At 41.5% G+C, this 16,463-nt stretch overlaps 1 protein-coding gene across 1 annotated transcript; it reads right to left on the reverse strand.

Moving 5' to 3' along the window:
* Positions 1-1,799: 1,799 nt before the first annotated feature.
* On the reverse strand, positions 1,800-16,463 carry LOC135225260 (ribose-5-phosphate isomerase-like). Its single transcript, XM_064264590.1, has 5 exons — positions 16,431-16,463; positions 16,183-16,243; positions 11,598-11,713; positions 3,013-3,146; positions 1,800-1,965 (listed from the first exon to the last, which is right to left on the reverse strand). Exons 1-5 carry the CDS (start codon positions 16,461-16,463, stop codon positions 1,815-1,817), a joined length of 495 nt encoding a protein of 164 aa, XP_064120660.1. The 3' UTR covers positions 1,800-1,814.

The raw sequence follows: 16,463 nt of genomic DNA on the forward strand, positions 1-16,463 counted from the left end.
CTTGATTCCTGGCGCCTGCTTGACTCCTGGCGCTTGTCGTGACTCCTGGTAGGCTCTTGACGCCTCTACAAGACTCCTGGCGTCTGTTAGGCTCTATACGCCTGTTATATTCTTGGCGCCTACTAGGCTCTGTCAACTCTATGTGTCTAAAAATCTCCTGCTTCTTAGGCTCTTGACGCCATATCCTGATCCTCAGAAGAGGAGTCCGACTCCTGACTTCTCCTAAGAGACGTAGCTGATCGCTTGCTCTGCGAGCGGCTCCCGCTGGGAACTTTCTTCCTATAGATAGGAGAGGATCGTTTAAAGGGAGAACGAGAGTCTCTCCGGTGACGAGCGCCTGCTAGAGTGAGAAACTTCTCTCCTACCAGGAGAAGAAAACTTCGATCTCTTCACTGGAAGGGAGGAGTCTTTTCTTCGAGACGAATCCTTATGTAGAGTGCTACCAAGGAGGATAAGTTTGCTCCTGTAGGCAGGAAAAGCTTAGTCGGGTCGAGGCGCGGAGACGGTCTTCTCGCTTACTAGTCGAAGGAAAATACTCTGGAAATCGCTCTGGGCTTGAATCAAAAGCGTCTCCTTTCGGCGCTACCCACGATCTCTTCAGAGGACGAGACTTCGAAGCAGAGCTCCATCCACGCCTGGACGAGGAGGAGTCTGACGCAGAAAAACACTCTTCCAGGATGCCTTTTCTACGGCTATCCAAGGCAGCCTGGGTCGTTACTTCAGGATCTGCCGAAGGGACGCCTGATCGTTGGGGATGCTCCACATCCTCCCTGCGGCTTTTGACATTCCTCCTCCCCTGTTTCCTGGGGAGGAGTTTGGAAGCGGGTCTAGGCCTAGGAGCAATGCGGAGCTGATCAGACGCCCCCTCCACTGCACTGGGGTCACTGTATTCACTGACACTCTTACCTTGTGTTTCCATAGCTTTAAGCTGCTCCTGAAGCTCCCTGATCGAGGATCTCATTTTTTCCATTTCTGAAAATGAATCCTTAGATTCAACACAGGGAGAAGGGGCTGAGGTTATGGGAGAAACATCATCTAGCTTGTTAGTTTCTAATTCAGGCTCAAAAGAACAAGATCTACTCGAGCTTCTAGTTGACGCTTTCCTAGCTCTATCCTTCTCTCTTTTCTTAATATAAGAAGCTAAATCCTTCCATCCTTGCTCCGTAAGCCCTTCACATTCAGCACAAGTTCTATCAAACGCACATTTCAGAACCTCTACATTTACTACAAGTGTATGAGGATCTACCTCTGCTTTAAACAACCTAGTTCTGCATTCTTCCCTTGCACAAACCCTAAACTTAGGTGTTACTTTAACTTCAGCCATCTTAATAGAAAAAACCAAATCCAAGTCCTAATCCAAAATAAGCATATGCCAATCCCGAGAATAAACAAGAGTACTTCACCAAATGAGTCCAACCAATTCTCGGCAAATGAGCAGAATTCCAATCAGGAGAGACCAAACAACAGTTGTTGCCGGCCTCAGCGACAGAGAAAATCTGGCTCAGAAAACGGGAATGGTCGGGATTCCGCCACCCAGTGGCGGGAATGGTAGATCACCTGACCTACCTGTAGCGTGTGCCGCGAGTTTTGAATTCTGTCGGGACGACGGAGTCTATAGCTAAGTATATATCTGCCGGGTAAGTTGCATGTATAAAAATATAAAATCAAACCTATAACTTACAAGAAACTACAAAGCTTGATGATGATAAAAGTAAAAGCGACAAAGAACATAATTTACACACAAAATAAAAACTCATTCATGAAAAGTTCATAAAAGTAAAATTAACAATATTCTATCTAAGTTTTCCAAAAATTCAACTTACAGCTTTTGATTTAGCTTCTCGCAATACAGCTTTACCTCCTAGGAGGGACTCCAGCTTCATCTGCACTGGTCGATATGCCATAGGCACTACTTCAATAGGAACACCTTTCTTCCACTGTTCACCAAGAGATGTAGAGTCTTTCCTAGTTAAAATCATCAGAAAAGTAAAATACCTTTATATGAGACATCCTGAAAAACTCCACAAATGCTTGAAAATATTTCTGACTAATATGCTCTTCAATTTTTTATATTTATAAACTTCTTTAAATTTGTTCAAGCTTTAGCTAAAATTGTACAGTAAACATAAAACAGTTAATATGGTACTGTATGTGCATGCATATCAAAATATAATCACTAAGAAAATCCCAATGAATATTCACATGTAATTACAGATGCAAATTACATAACACTGCATTTTCAATTTGAAAAAAAAAAAACAGGTGCAGGGGACCAAATCAATATACTAGTCATACTGAAAATTAATCCAGATAATTCTTCAGAAAGAAGACACAATGAAAGATTCAATTTAAAAAATTGAGATGATGATGATGATAAGGTTTCCAGGTGATAAGTATGGGTTATATAAAATAATGTCTTCAGAAACAAAGGTTAAACAATATTACAGCAGATAGTATCAATCAAGAAATATATTAGTTTCAAGAAGCATGAAATACTGTACGGTATATTTCAAGAAGGCAAAAGGAAAAGTTTTATATACACAAGAAGCAAGAAGTTTCAATAAAAATATAGATTTTTTGCGATAAAAACATAGGATTCCAGACAGAAGCAGTTCAAGGCAGCTGGTGGTTACTTCAATTATACTACTGTCAAGGGCAAAGAACTAAATCCGAAGGTACAACTTAAACTAGTTTGTATATGGCAATATTAACTTGCCTCAGAAACCTTGAAAACCTTGAAAACATAAATAAGCAAGTTTCTACCACCATACAAATTTTGAAGAGGATATATTATTAATTTTAAGATGGTAAAATGACAAATCTTTCATTTGCACTTACAGAGGATGGTTTTGACTAGCCACAAAGGTTTTCAAATAATAAAATTTTCAAACAATCCTCCATAATGCCAAAGATCAATCATTCTAATAAAGGAGGAAGATATTAATTTAATTAGAATGCAGTTACTTCACAATCAGAATGAGTGAAAACACCTAAACAACATATTTTGCTCACCTATAATCAGCTATAACTACAAATAGCTTAGCAGCCGAAGCCACAATCTTCTCCTGTAACTGACAACCTCCACCACCTTTGATAAGAGTAAGGTTTGCATCAGCCTCATCAGCACCATCAATGGCAACATCAAGCTGTCAAATAAAGCACTATAACTACTAAGAAACTACACACACACACACAGAAAGAGAGAGAGAGAAATTCCCTGATTACATATAAAAATGATATTGTTATTGTACAATAAAGTTTCATACATACTTACCTGGCAGATATATACTTAGCTATAGACTTCCTCGTCGTCCCCGACAGAAATTCAAATTTCGCGGCACACACTACAGGTAGGTCAGGTGATCCCGCCGCCTGCCGCTGGGTGGCAGGAATAGGAACTATTACCGTTTTAAGCCAGATTTTTCTCTTCCACCTGTCTCCTGAGGGGAGGTTGGGTGGGCCATACAATCGTATATATCTGCCAGGTAAGTATGTATGAAACTTTATTGTACAATAACAATATCATTTTCATACATACAACTTCCCTGCCAGATATATACTTAGCTGATTGGCACCTTTGGCGGAGGGCAAGAGACAGCTAATTACTGACCTAATAGGTAAACAACATATGTTGTAGGTAATACAAGTTAATTAACAATACCCTAGTTCCTACCTGTTTAGGCGGAAGATTTCATAGCTTGTGCTGAGAAATCTGCTTCGCCTCAAAAGCTTCAGCGAGGGTGTGCCCTATGTCTGAGAACTCTTGAAAGGACTGTCAATGGGGTCTTATCCACTTACTCAACAGAACCTAATGGCAATTGTCACTGGAGTCTTATTCACTTACATGACAATATACCTATGCCTCTTGGCATATAAAGGAGTAAAATACTGATCACGATCACCCGATCCTAACCGTGTATTAGTAAATATGATTGAAAGGCGTTATCCCCAAACACCTTTCAAACAACCTAAAAACTCAACACCAATAATTTTAAAATCACAATATAAAAAATATAAGGACAAAAATTAATATTAAGGATCAGTCTTCTCTCCTTTCCCCAGCACTGTATCCGCTGATACATAAGGCCCTAGAGAGAAGCATTTCTCATATGTCACTCTCACATCTTTCAAGTAATGTGAGGCGAACACTGAGTTACATCTCCAATACGTGGCCGCTAAGATGTTCTTCATTGACATGTTCTTGTTGAACGACAATGATGTAGCGACTGCACGTACTTCGTGTGCTTTTACCCTTAAGGTCTTATATGCCTCACTATCACAGCTCATGTGGGCTTCAGTTATAATGTTCCTAACAAAAAATGCTAAGACATTTTTTGACATAGCTCTTCTAGGGTCTTTAACCGCACACCATAAACTTTGATTGCAACCCTGCAACTGCTTCTTCTTCTGCAGGTAAAACTTCAAAGTTCTCACAGGGCATAAAGTTCTTTCCATTTCATTCCCAACTAATTGAGAAAGGCCTTTTACTTCGAAAGTCCTAGGCCAAGGTCTCGAGGGGTTTTCATTTTTTGCTAGAAATAAAGGTTTAAAGGACAATACAGCCGAATCCTTCTTAAAACCCACTCTCGAGTCAAGCGCTTGCAGCTCACTCACTCTTTTCGCAGTGGCGAGAGCTATTAAGAAAATACATTTTCTAGTCAAGTCCGGAAAGTAGCTTTATCGGGAAGTTCGAATCTCTCGACATAAGATATTTGAGAACCACATCCAGATTCCAACTAGGGGTGAGAGAAGTTCTTAATTTTGTAGTTTAAAATCAAATGATCTAATTAAATCATGCAGATCTTTGTCATTCTCTATGTTCAGGCCCCTATTCCTGAACACAGCTGATAACATGCTCCTATAACCTTTAATGGTTGACACTGCCAGATGAGATTCTTCTCGTAAAAACAAAAGAAAATCAGCAATTTCGGTCACAGAGGTATCGGAGGAGGACAGCTTCTTCGCCTTACACCATCTACGGAAAACTTCCCACTTCGATTGGTATATCCGCATGGTTGAGGACCTTCTTGCTCCAGCAATTGCTTTTGCCGCTTTGCAAGAAAAGCCTCTCGCTCTGACCAATCTTTCGATAGTCGAAAGGCAGTCAGAGCGAGAGCGTGGATATTCTTGTGATACCTCTCGAAGTTGGGGTTGTTTTGAGCAGATCTGTCCTTTCGGGAAGAGATCTGGGGAAGTCCACTATCCATTCCTGTACCTCTGTGAACCATTCTCTTGCAGGCCAATAAGGAGCGATCAATGTCATCCTCATTCCCTCCGAGGACACGAACTTTCTCATTACTTCCCCCAGCATCTTGAATAGGGGAAACACAAGCGTCTATGCCCTTCCAATCCATGAGCATGGCATCTATGGATAGGGCTCTGGGATTGTCCCCCAACGAACAAAAGTTCTCCATCCTTCTGGATAGGAATGTTGCAACAGGTCCACTTGAGGCTTCCCCCAAAGAGACCATAGTTGCTGGCAGACTTGTGAATGAAGGGTCCACTCTGTTGGAAGGACCTGGTTTTTCCTGCTCAATCTGTCTGCTCTTATGTTCTTTCCTCCTTGAACGAACCTCGTCAGGAGTCGAATCCCTCTTTCTTCTGTCCATATCAACAGATCCCTTGCTAGTTGGTAAGGGAGAAAGAAAAGAGTGTGTCCCCCCTTGTTTTCTTATATAAGCCAGAGCCGTGGTGTTGTCCGAGTTGACTTGGACCACGCCTCTGACTTCGTTCTCAAAAAACTGCAGTGCCAAGTGCACTGCTAAGAGTTCCTTTGCATTTATGTGCCAGGCCTTCTGTTCTTCTGTCCAACTGCCTGACACTTCCTTCGTCCCTAGTGTTGCTCCCCACCCCGTGTCCGAAGCGTCTGAGAACAACACTAGGTGAGGGTTCTGAAGGGACAAGGACACTCCTTCGTTTCTTCTCAGTGGTTCTAACCACCATCGTAAGTGGTTTTTGATACTCTCTCCTATGGGAAAGGTATCCAATAGATCTCGCTTTCTTCTGTTCCAACTCCTTCTTAGATGGAACTGCAAGGGTCTCATATTCAGCCTCCCTAGAGAAATGAACTGCTCCAGTGAGGAAAGAGTACCCAGAAGACTGAGCAGTTCCCATCGCTGAGGCTTCGTTCCTTCTCTAGAAAGACAGAGATTTTTTTCCAACCCTTTCGAGATTCTTTCCTGGGATGGATACGCTCGAAAACCCCGAGAATCCATCCGAATCCCCAGATAGACGATAGTCTGACTGGGATTGATGTGAGACTTCTCGAGATTTACGAGCAATCCGAGAGATCTGGTCAATTGAAGAGCTATCTCCAAGTCCTCCAAGCACTTTTGTTTTGTCTGTGCTCTTATAAGCCAATCGTCTAAGTAAAGAGATATCCTCACCCCCTTCAGATGTAGCCATCTTGCTACGTTCCTCATCAATGCTGTAAACACCTGAGGAGCCGTCGAGAGGCCGAAACACAAAGCCCTGAACTGATAAATTCTTCCCTGCACCATGAATCGAAGATATTTCTTCGACGAATGATGCAGGGGGACGTGAAAGTACACATCTTGCAGGTCGAGGGAGACCATCCAATCTCCTGGACGGAGAGCAGAGAGAACCGAGTTGGATGTCTCCATGGAGAACTTTGTCTTCTCCACGAAGCGATTCAATGCACTCACGTCCAGGACCGGCCTCCACCCCCCCGAGGCTTTCGGCACCAAAAATAGGCGATTGTAAAAACCTCGGGAGTGCGGATCCTGTACTACCTCGATGGCCTCCTTCTCCAACATTTGCTGCACCAACCCAAGAAGGATCTCTCTCTTTACAGGGTCTTTGTATCTCGCTGACAGCTCCCTCGGTGTCGTCGTCAATGGAGGTCTGTTCTTGAAGGGGATGAGGTATCCTTTCCTTAGAACTTGCAGGGACCAAGAATCTGCTTTCATTGAAGCCCATGCTTCCGAGAATCCCAGAAGTCTGGCCCCTACTGGTGATTGAGGACTGGAATCTCATTTAGCGTTCTTCTTTGGAACTCTGATGGAAGATCTTCCTCTTTTCTCTCCTCCTCTCTTCCTTGGGGCTCGGCTAAAAGTTCTACCTCGAAAGGGCTGTTGGGCAGGTCTTGGCTCCCTCTTCGAGACAGAAGCAGCTGGTCTAGGCTTCTTAGCAGTGTACCAGCAAATCCTGTGTTGCCTTCTCAGTAAGCGTATGGGAAATGTCCTTTACCAACTGAGAAGGAAACAGCTGTTTACACAGAGGGGCGTATAAAAGAGAAGCCCTCTGTACTGGAGAGACTGCTTTGGTAAGAAATGAACCAAAGACAGACCTCTTCTTTAATACTCCCTGTCCCGAACAAGGATGCCACCCTTTCCAGCCGATCCCGTCCTGCACTGCCTTGTCCATACATGCCAAAACACTATGCAAGACTTCTGGTTCCAAAAACTGAGGGTCTTGCGTCTTCTTGGCCAAAGCCCCAAGGGACCAATCTAGGAAGTTAAAAACTTCCAAGACATGGAATATTCCCTTGAGGAGATGGTCCATTTCAGACATTGTCCAGCTTGTTTTGGCCGATGGAAGTGCATGTCTCCTTGCCGAATCCACCAAGGTCGAGAAGTCCAGCTTCAGCAGATGAGGGAAGAGAAGTCCCATCCTCCTGTGCTATACCAAATCCCTCTCTTTCCTGATAGCCTGGAAGGGGGACAGGTAAACACAGTCTTCCCCGCCTCCTCCTTGGTTTTTAAGCCAATTTCCGACCGACTGCAAAGCCCTCTTCATGGAAAATGGTTCGGTTGCATCTTCAAGAAAGAGGAAGACTTCGCAGCCTTCGTACTCGAAAATAAAGACCGAGGAGAAGGAGGGGCAGCAGGACTCAGAGACTCTCCAAATTCTTTTAACAAGAGGGCTGTAAATGTCTTATAATCTGTAAGACCTGCCCCCTTGTTTTCTTCAGAGTCCGAGACATCCTCCAATTCCGGTTGAGTTTTATTCGGAGAAGAGTGTGCGACCGGAGGACTCCTCTCTCGGGAATGTAAAGGGCTTGTAGCAACACCGACTGCAACCTGACAAGGGCTACGGCCGCCTGTGCAGCACCTTGAGTCCCTGCCAGGAGAAGGCCGATGTTGTTCTTTTAACCTAAGGCCTTCCTGACAAGGACGACGGTCGCCTATGCGACACCTTTCGTCCCTACCAGGAGAAGTCCTTAAATGTTGTTCCCTTTTTTCATGATCAATTCCTTCCCGACAGGGGCTACGATCGCCTGTGCGACACCTAGAGACCCTGTCAGGGGAAAATTGATCTTGAGAAAAATCCCAAAGAGGAGCCTCCAAGTCCGCTTCAAACTCCAATAACTCATCCGAATTGTATTCTGGATTGTAAAAATCCTTGCGCCTGCCTTCAGACGCTCTAGGCGCTTTACGTCTTGTTTCAGGAGCTTCAGGCTTTCCAGGCGCCTTACGCCTCCATTCGGACGCTTCAGGCGCTTCGCGCCTCAGGCTCTTTAGGCGCTTCAGGCTCTCTAGGCGCTTTGCTTTTCCTTTGAGGCGCTTCAGGCTCTCCAGGCGCTCTACGTTTCCTTTCAGGCGCTCTAGGCCCTCCAGGAGTTAAATATTTCCTTTCAGCCACTTCAGGCTTTTCAGCCGCCTTGCGCCTCATTTCCATTACTTGAGGAGCTTTACGCCTCATTTCAGGCACTCCAGGCGCTTTTCGCCTCCTCACAAGAGTCCCAGGATCTTCAGTCACTTTGCGCCTCACTTCAGGCGCTTCAGGCGCTTTGCACCTCATTTCAGGAGTTCGTCCGATTTCGGGAGTTCCAAATTTACTCCTCGATTCGGACATCTCATGTGCTTTCCTTCTAGTAGGAGGTTCAGGTATATTCCTATATATATCATCTCGCCTTGACGGCGTTTTGTGCTTGACAGTAGCCCGACGTCTGGCTGGCGCCAGGCTTCTGGCAGGCGCCTCGTCCGAGCTCTCAGAGTTCTAAAGGACGGGATCTTTTGATCGGGAGAAATCTATCCTTCCTTCTAGGAGGATCAGATTTAAGAACTCCTACTAGCGAAGATATCTGTTTCTGCATATCCTCCAACATCTTCGTAGCTACGTCCCTCTTTCCAATTTCCGATGCAGGAGAAGGAGCTTCTGAATACACCTCCTTCCTCCTCTTTTCCGGAGGATATTCTTCCGGAAATTCTTCAGGGCTTGAGTAAAATGAAGGAGACTTCCAAGATCTCTTCGAAGGTCTCGACAATCTATCTGAACTCCATCCTTTATTAGATGAGGAATCAGACGAAGAAAAACACTGTTTAAGGACGTCTTTCCAACGACTATCCTTGGCAGCCCGGGACGTAACTACGGGATCTGCCGAGGGGACGCCTGACCGGTGGGGATTCTCTGAAACCTCCCTGCGGCTTTCGACATTTCTTCTCCACTGGGCTTGGGCCGGGAGCTTGAAAAGAGGTCTAGGCCTGGGAGCGAGACAGAGCCGATCAGACGCACCCTCCACTTCACTGGGAACACTTTCACTGCACTTACCTTCCAGTTCTTTAATTTTTTGTTCCATATGCTTAAGCGAAGCTTTCAGACTCGCAATTTCAGATGTTGAGCTTGCCGAGTCCGATAATCGGGAAGGTAAAGCTGTATGGGAGGAAACAATAGGGTTAGCAATAGGCAATAGTCCGCTAACTGGCTCGTTAGAGACCGACCTACTTACACTTTTGGAAGAGGCTTTTCTAGCCCTATCTCTCTCCAACTTTCTTAGGTAGGAATCAAGCAACTTCCATTCCTCCTCATTCAAATCCTTGCACTCATCATATGTATTCAATTGCGAGCATACATTACCTCTACAATTTTTACAAGTGGTGTGAGGATCCACCGAAGCTTTCAGTAGTCTCACAAAACAATTCTCATTCACACACACTCTGAACGAAATCGACACGTCAGACATTATGAGAAATTCCAAATCCAAATCCAAAAAAGTCCACAATAGCGTATGCCAAACCAAAGATCCAATACGTCACCAAATAGCAGTCCAAAAGATCAACGGTGTAATGAAATTCGAAAATCAAGTCAGGAGGAACTAGCAAACGATGTTACTAGTACCGCGACAGAGAAAAATCTGGCTTAAAACGGTAATAGTTCCTATTCCTGCCACCCAGCGGCAGGCGGCGGGATCACCTGACCTACCTGTAGTGTGTGCCGCGAAATTTGAATTTCTGTCGGGGACGACGGAGTCTATAGCTAAGTATATATCTGGCAAGGAAGTTGAATGTATGAAACTATACATCTCAAAATAAGCTGCAATTTAAAATTCAAAATATAATTTAAACTGCAGAAAACTTAAAAAAGTTTCTAACCTTAAAACCATGTACCAGGTTAAAATCCCTTTACCACTGTACTGTTCATGACTCTTCCTTAATGTTAATCATATGGTCTATTATAAGACTTTGTTAGGTAAAAAAAAACTTGGATAATCTTGGATATTGGAGCAAGGGTGAATGTTTTGCAAAACAATGGAGAGAGAGAGAGAGAGAATTTCCTGATTACATATAAAACAATACATTTTAAAATCAGCTGCAATTTAAAATTTAAAATGTAATTTAAACTGCAGAAAACTAAAAAAAAAGTTTGTAACCTTAAAACCATGTACCAGGTTAAAATCCCTTTACCACTGTACTGTACATACATGAATCTTCCTTGATATTAATCATATGGTCTATTATAAGACTTAGGTAAAAAAAAAAAAACTTGGATAATCTTGGATATTAGAGCAAGGGTGAATGTTTTGCAAAACAATGAATGATATGGTTCATCTCTTGAATTCTATTTGCTTCATTAAAGCAAACCTTGCAGATACCAAAAGAATAGAGGCTTCTATTAGCTGTAATAATGAACTCGTACGGTAGTTGTGAAAATTAAATACATTAAAATAAAATTATACGAAATAGTCCAGATTAAAACATACTAGATAAGGTATGACTGCTTCCTAGAGAAAACTTAATATTTCATTGTATACAAAACCCCAGCTCTTGAAAAACCCTATCATAGCGACTGACCAAAAGATTCAAAATTTACTGGTATCATCAATTACCACTGCCAGTCTGGACATACTATTTTTTGCTGTAATCACATATTGTTTGTTTGTTTGTATGGTGTTTTTACCTTGCTTGGAACCAGTGGTTATTCAGCAATGGGACCAACGGCTTTACATGACTTAATCACATATTAATAGTTCTGCTACAATTTATTTTCCTTTAATAATGAAAATTTTACAATTTTATTTATGCTCCTAAAACCTGAATACTCATATAATGAAAGGAATACAAATTTTATTTGATAATTTGCAAATTTTACATTTTGGTGTTCAGTGATGAACAATAATTTTTGCCAAATTCTTTCTTTCTCTGACATCTTTTCTGTAACCATCTTACTCAAGTTAAATGCGAATAAAATGAAAAAGGGCAACCCCTATTTAGATTTTAGAATATGTACATATTTTAATTTATAAATTATCTGAGGCATAGTTTAGACCAACTTTAAAACTAAGCATTTGTAATGTAACTAAAGCAAACTATCTGACAGAAAATACTGTACCAAGGTTGAGGTCAAAGACTCCTTACCTCTGGAGTTATTTCCAAATCAGAAAGCTTCAGATTATTTTGTATTATCAGCTGCCTTGCTTGGAATGAAGTAGGAACACAAGTCACCTGTAGACCTTCCTCACCGACTCTCTGAGCTACAATATGATGGAATTCGAAAAGATAGCATGCAAACATAACATGGTTATTAGATCAAGATAACAGTATGTAAAAGCATTTGGATAAAGAGCTTTTCAATACATCTTCAGGCAACTGTGGGAGCTTATGCAGCCTAATTATCATAACAATACTAAACATGGAAGTTTTTAAGAAAGAGATCACACAAATGAGAGATACACTCAAAATTATTGCTCTACTTTATATAATTATCAGAAGCAAGAACAACCACTTTTTTATATAAGTAACTTACTTAGTAATTACATAGGTAATATATTTTCCACTCAGCAGTAAAAAGAATTCAAATTTCACGGGAAGCCTTTGAAAGCTCAGTGTAGGTACGTACAAGGAGCCACCCATCAACAGCAATACTACTACAGTATAGTAGATTCACATCAACTGTGCATTTGATGTCTAGGCCTGTCCCTTATGACACTCCTGATTGGCAGTTGATAAGCCAATTGCAGGGCTTGAAACTCTGTCTCTCTCAAGAGTTCACATAGGCAGGATGTATGTTTCACCTCTCCTGAGGGATGCATCTTTCAAAAGTATCCATCAGGAGAGGTGGAACATAAATCCTGCCCATGTGAAGACTTTCGAGAGACTGAGAGTTTCCAGCCCTACGATTGGCTTATCAACAGCCAATCAGGAACGTCGTAAGGGATGGGCCTAGACATCAAATGCAAGGTTGATGTGAATTTACTTCAGCAACAACTTGGCCGACCACCTCATGGAAACATCAAATGTGTATGGCGGAAACCTTATTCTCATTTCCAGGTCATTCTCTGGATTTCGGTGGAATCTAGCTTAATAAGCTACTGAAACACATATATCATAGCCTTCAAACAGAATCTTGTAGTTTGAGTCTTTTTCTTGTTCTGTTATAATTACACAGACTCATTCATCTAGCTGGCTAGTACTTGCAGGCCGGCTCCCTTCTAGTAATTAATTTTGCCTTACATTAAACCGATGGTAAATAATGACCTTAAATGTAATTCCCCAATCTTACTCAACTCTCAGAATTTTCAAGGTTTTTTCCTGTCTGCCAAGAATATTTTTTCAGATGGTCAACAGGTTACTATGGCTCGGAACCTTAGTGGAGGAACTTTCTGGAGACTTCGTCATCTCCCAACATTAATTACGTTAGGTATCATAAGAAAGACTTGCTTTCTTCACCTAACGATCATCCGATCCAATGATTATGGTGCAGACAAATGCCGCAAGTTTTTCTTCTTTTCAAGCATTGATGGTTGGTTTCTCCCCTTTATGTCAGGAGACAGGCTTAGGAAGACTAACTTACTCCTTTGGTCATACTTCTCACCTGGCTTCCTATTAGCTGGCCGAATTTTCTTTTACGTCATACAGTATACAGTTCCACAATCTTCGACCTGTTTGAGATGTCGTAAAGTCCTCTCAAGGGATTTCTGGGAAATTGAATCTCCTTGATTTACCGCGAGTTCAAATGGCTGTCAAGAGTCTGCACAGTTGTTAACTAGCTGCATGTTGATCTGCAGTTTGCTCAGTTATCTGAAAGTCCACCTGGTTATCAGCGAGTCCCCTGGGCCATGGCACTCCCCTTCTTTTCAACAGAAGACGAAGTTCTGAAAGAGTCAGACCTGTCTTCTGAGAAATTTTTGTTTTACAGAGGTATGTGCTTCAGCTGTTTTTGACTCTTCAGGTCTTCAAGGGAATCCTTGCAATTCTTGCTTTTGACTTCTATGCCTAGACATGAACATCAGTCTTTTCCTATGATGCCTGTCTTTCTCGAAAGAGATGGGCTCTGCCGATTTTTACCCTTAAGCCCTGGTTTCAAGTCAGAGCCACAGTAATAACTGTCCGAATATGTTATTGTTATAATACAATTAAGTTTGTTCATACTTACCTGGCAGATATATATAATTAAGTGCCCACCCACCTCCCCTCAGGAGACAGTGGTACTGATAAAATATGAATAGAAAATGGGAATGGTTCCTGATATCCGCCTCCCAGCGGCGGGAATGGGTACTACCACCTGGCCGCCCACTGCGTGTGCCGCGAGTTTTGAAATTCTGTCGGACTTCGGAGAATACAGCTATATATATATCTGCCAGGTAAGTTTCATGAACAAAATGGTAGTTGTAAGGAGGTTCCTTCATCTTCTACCCAGACCTAGAAGTCTCTTTGAATCCTTGGTTCTGGGTTGGAAAGCCCACTTGAGGAACCGGGTAGTTTCTGAGAAGTATCCCATGAAGTCAGAATCATCCTTTCTATGCCAAAGAGCTGAGATTCTTCTGCCTGGGACTTCAGTACTTCTCGATCTCAGTTCACACATGGATTGCGGTAGTCTCTATAGTCAAGACCACAGCCCTACTCTCTCTCCACAAAAGCAAGATTAGTGTCTATGGAAGGTAGTTCAAAATAGTTTCTAACACTGGATTTTTTCGGGATATTAAGTTCTGACAGACCACCTAAATTTAGCAGGCTTTTCCCACTGGGTGGACTTTGCTTCCCCTGTTCTGACAGGATCTGTTGGTTCTTGAGGCAGGCCATCCTTGATCCTGTTTGCCTCCTCGAGGAAAACTCATTTTCCCACTTTTTGTTCCCCACTGACTAAGGCATCTGTGACATGTGGCATTCGGTCCAACTTGGACCACATCATCTTTCTGCCTTTCTTCATGGTCAAGGAAATACTAATTAACAGGCTTGTCACATGCTAAGATGACACTCTTGACCACATTCGGATCCATTATATTGTGGTTTCTCCAATTCTTTTCAGTTGTTGATGCCCCTCCAAGAATTCTTACATGACCTGTGAATTTTCAAGACTTACTCTCTTCAAGAGACTCTTCCAAAGGTGGTTTGGTCTTGCCTAGATGGGCTTCATGTAGTCCAGATGTTTATCAGAATGAAATGTAGTTGAAGACATCATTCTCTATTTCTATCTACCAGACTTGTGGGCTAATTTATGAAGCTAACGTTTCAGACTCTTCATCTCTTCCCCCGAGACCTCTATGACTCATTTTGGGAATACCCTTTCAGTATTCATCAGTTAGGAGTTTCAAACTATGCTCATCTTAAGTGTTTAGGCACAGGGACCTAAATCCTGATGGCCTCTGACATCTGCTAGAACAAATTAGTGAGAGCTAAGACATCGTTTAGAGTAAATTATTTCTCTCCGGGTATTTTTAGCCAAACGAGGAACCATCCCAGCTCTGGATCTGCTATTTTTCCATTAGAAATTAATAAGACACCCTTTGCTTTGCAGAAGAAGAGAGAACTTCAGCACTAAGCGGGCTCGCTCTCTGAGGCATATCAAGGTAACCTTTTCTGAATTAGTGCAACCTAAAAGCGTCAGAGCAGTCTTTTTCTATTTAGCTTTTGGCAAAATCACTCTTATTTTGTCCAGAACATGTCTCTCATCCTAAATGGGCTTATTTTTTAGTTGCACCCTCAGATTCTGGAGAACATGTTGCCTTTGTTTCAGTGAAAGCTACAGAAATTCGAATTCTTATTGCTACAGAGTGGAAAATATATTAGCCATGTAATTACCTGGTAACATATATAAAACATTATTTTACTATAAAAATGTTGTTTTTCCTATTCCAACAAAATATTCATGAAAACTTTATGTTAATGATATAAAAATTTGAAATGCCTTTGCAGTATGCAAAATATGGGAAAGTTTTTAAAAATGTTTCCATAGAAATAAAGTTCCTAACAAGTTTGAACAAGTACTGTACAGTACTATGTAGGCAATCTCACTCCCATTAATAGCTCATGATCACATATATATTGTTAACAACATCAATATATGGGATAAAGGAGAGTTGAAAATTATCCTAAACAAAACAAAGCCTGCTATGACTGGCATGAAAGTGGAAGAATAAGCACTTAATAAGAATATGGAGATTTTTTGAAAGACAACTACAGACTGTTAAGATTCATGGAATTGTGCATTGTAAGGGCCACATTACAAAATTTTATGAACAAGGGCAAAAACATTGAGTTTCAAGAAACTGTAAGAACAGGCTAAAACTCAAAGAATAAGATGGTTTGGACATACAATGAGTGAAGTTTGCCAAAAACTGGAAGAAGCAGGAGAAACACCTCTAGGAAGGCCCATGAAAGCAATAGTAAAAAGAGGACAGACGAGGACCTAGGCCTGACAGGCATTCAGGTAGAAAGTGGAAAAAGAAGAATTGAAGAATGGAGAGACCTCATTTCACATTTAACCATATGCAGCAAATGGAAAAGCCAACAAGTGAACTTTTATGATGATAATGATTACAAAATAACAGCATAACTACAGTGAAAATAAATTGACTACTGTATCTGTTTCATTAAATCTTTACTCATCAACTACCACTCTTAAATAACTACAAGCAAAAATTGCAGTATCATAGACTACTCTTTTTTTAAACTACTCTTTTTAAAAAGATCCTTATCCAAAATTATGTAGCACACTACTTACCTAACCTTTCCACTGCATACACAACTGTAGAACCACTTCCTATGCCAACCTTGTCACCATCCTAATAGGAAAGGAAAAAGACAAAATAGTATGTAAATATTGAAGAATTAGTAGTCACTTAAAGATAACAAAATTGGGTACATTCCACATAAAGGATTACTTGAAAATTTTTCTTCATAAATAATGTAAAAAAGATTTTACAAAATTGGTACAATCACATACAGTACAATTAATGGTAAAAAAAATACCAACAAATCTGTCAGAATCTGTTCAGAATCCAT

This window comes from Macrobrachium nipponense, chromosome 13 (genome assembly GCF_015104395.2).
Source record: "Macrobrachium nipponense isolate FS-2020 chromosome 13, ASM1510439v2, whole genome shotgun sequence".
Taxonomy (NCBI): domain Eukaryota; kingdom Metazoa; phylum Arthropoda; class Malacostraca; order Decapoda; family Palaemonidae; genus Macrobrachium; species Macrobrachium nipponense.

What these genes read in the sequence shown, in the direction of transcription:
- LOC135225260 (XM_064264590.1), bottom strand. Translation starts at nt 16,463, where the DNA reads ATGGATTCTGAACAGATTCTGACAGATTTGTTG. An exon ending in AGATTCTGACAGATTTGTTG is followed by an intron (nt 16,244 to 16,430) that starts GTATTTTTTTTA and finishes CTTTCCTATTAG; the next exon opens with GATGGTGACAAGGTTGGCAT. An exon ending in GTATGCAGTGGAAAGGTTAG is followed by an intron (nt 11,714 to 16,182) that starts GTAAGTAGTGTG and finishes ATCATATTGTAG; the next exon opens with CTCAGAGAGTCGGTGAGGAA.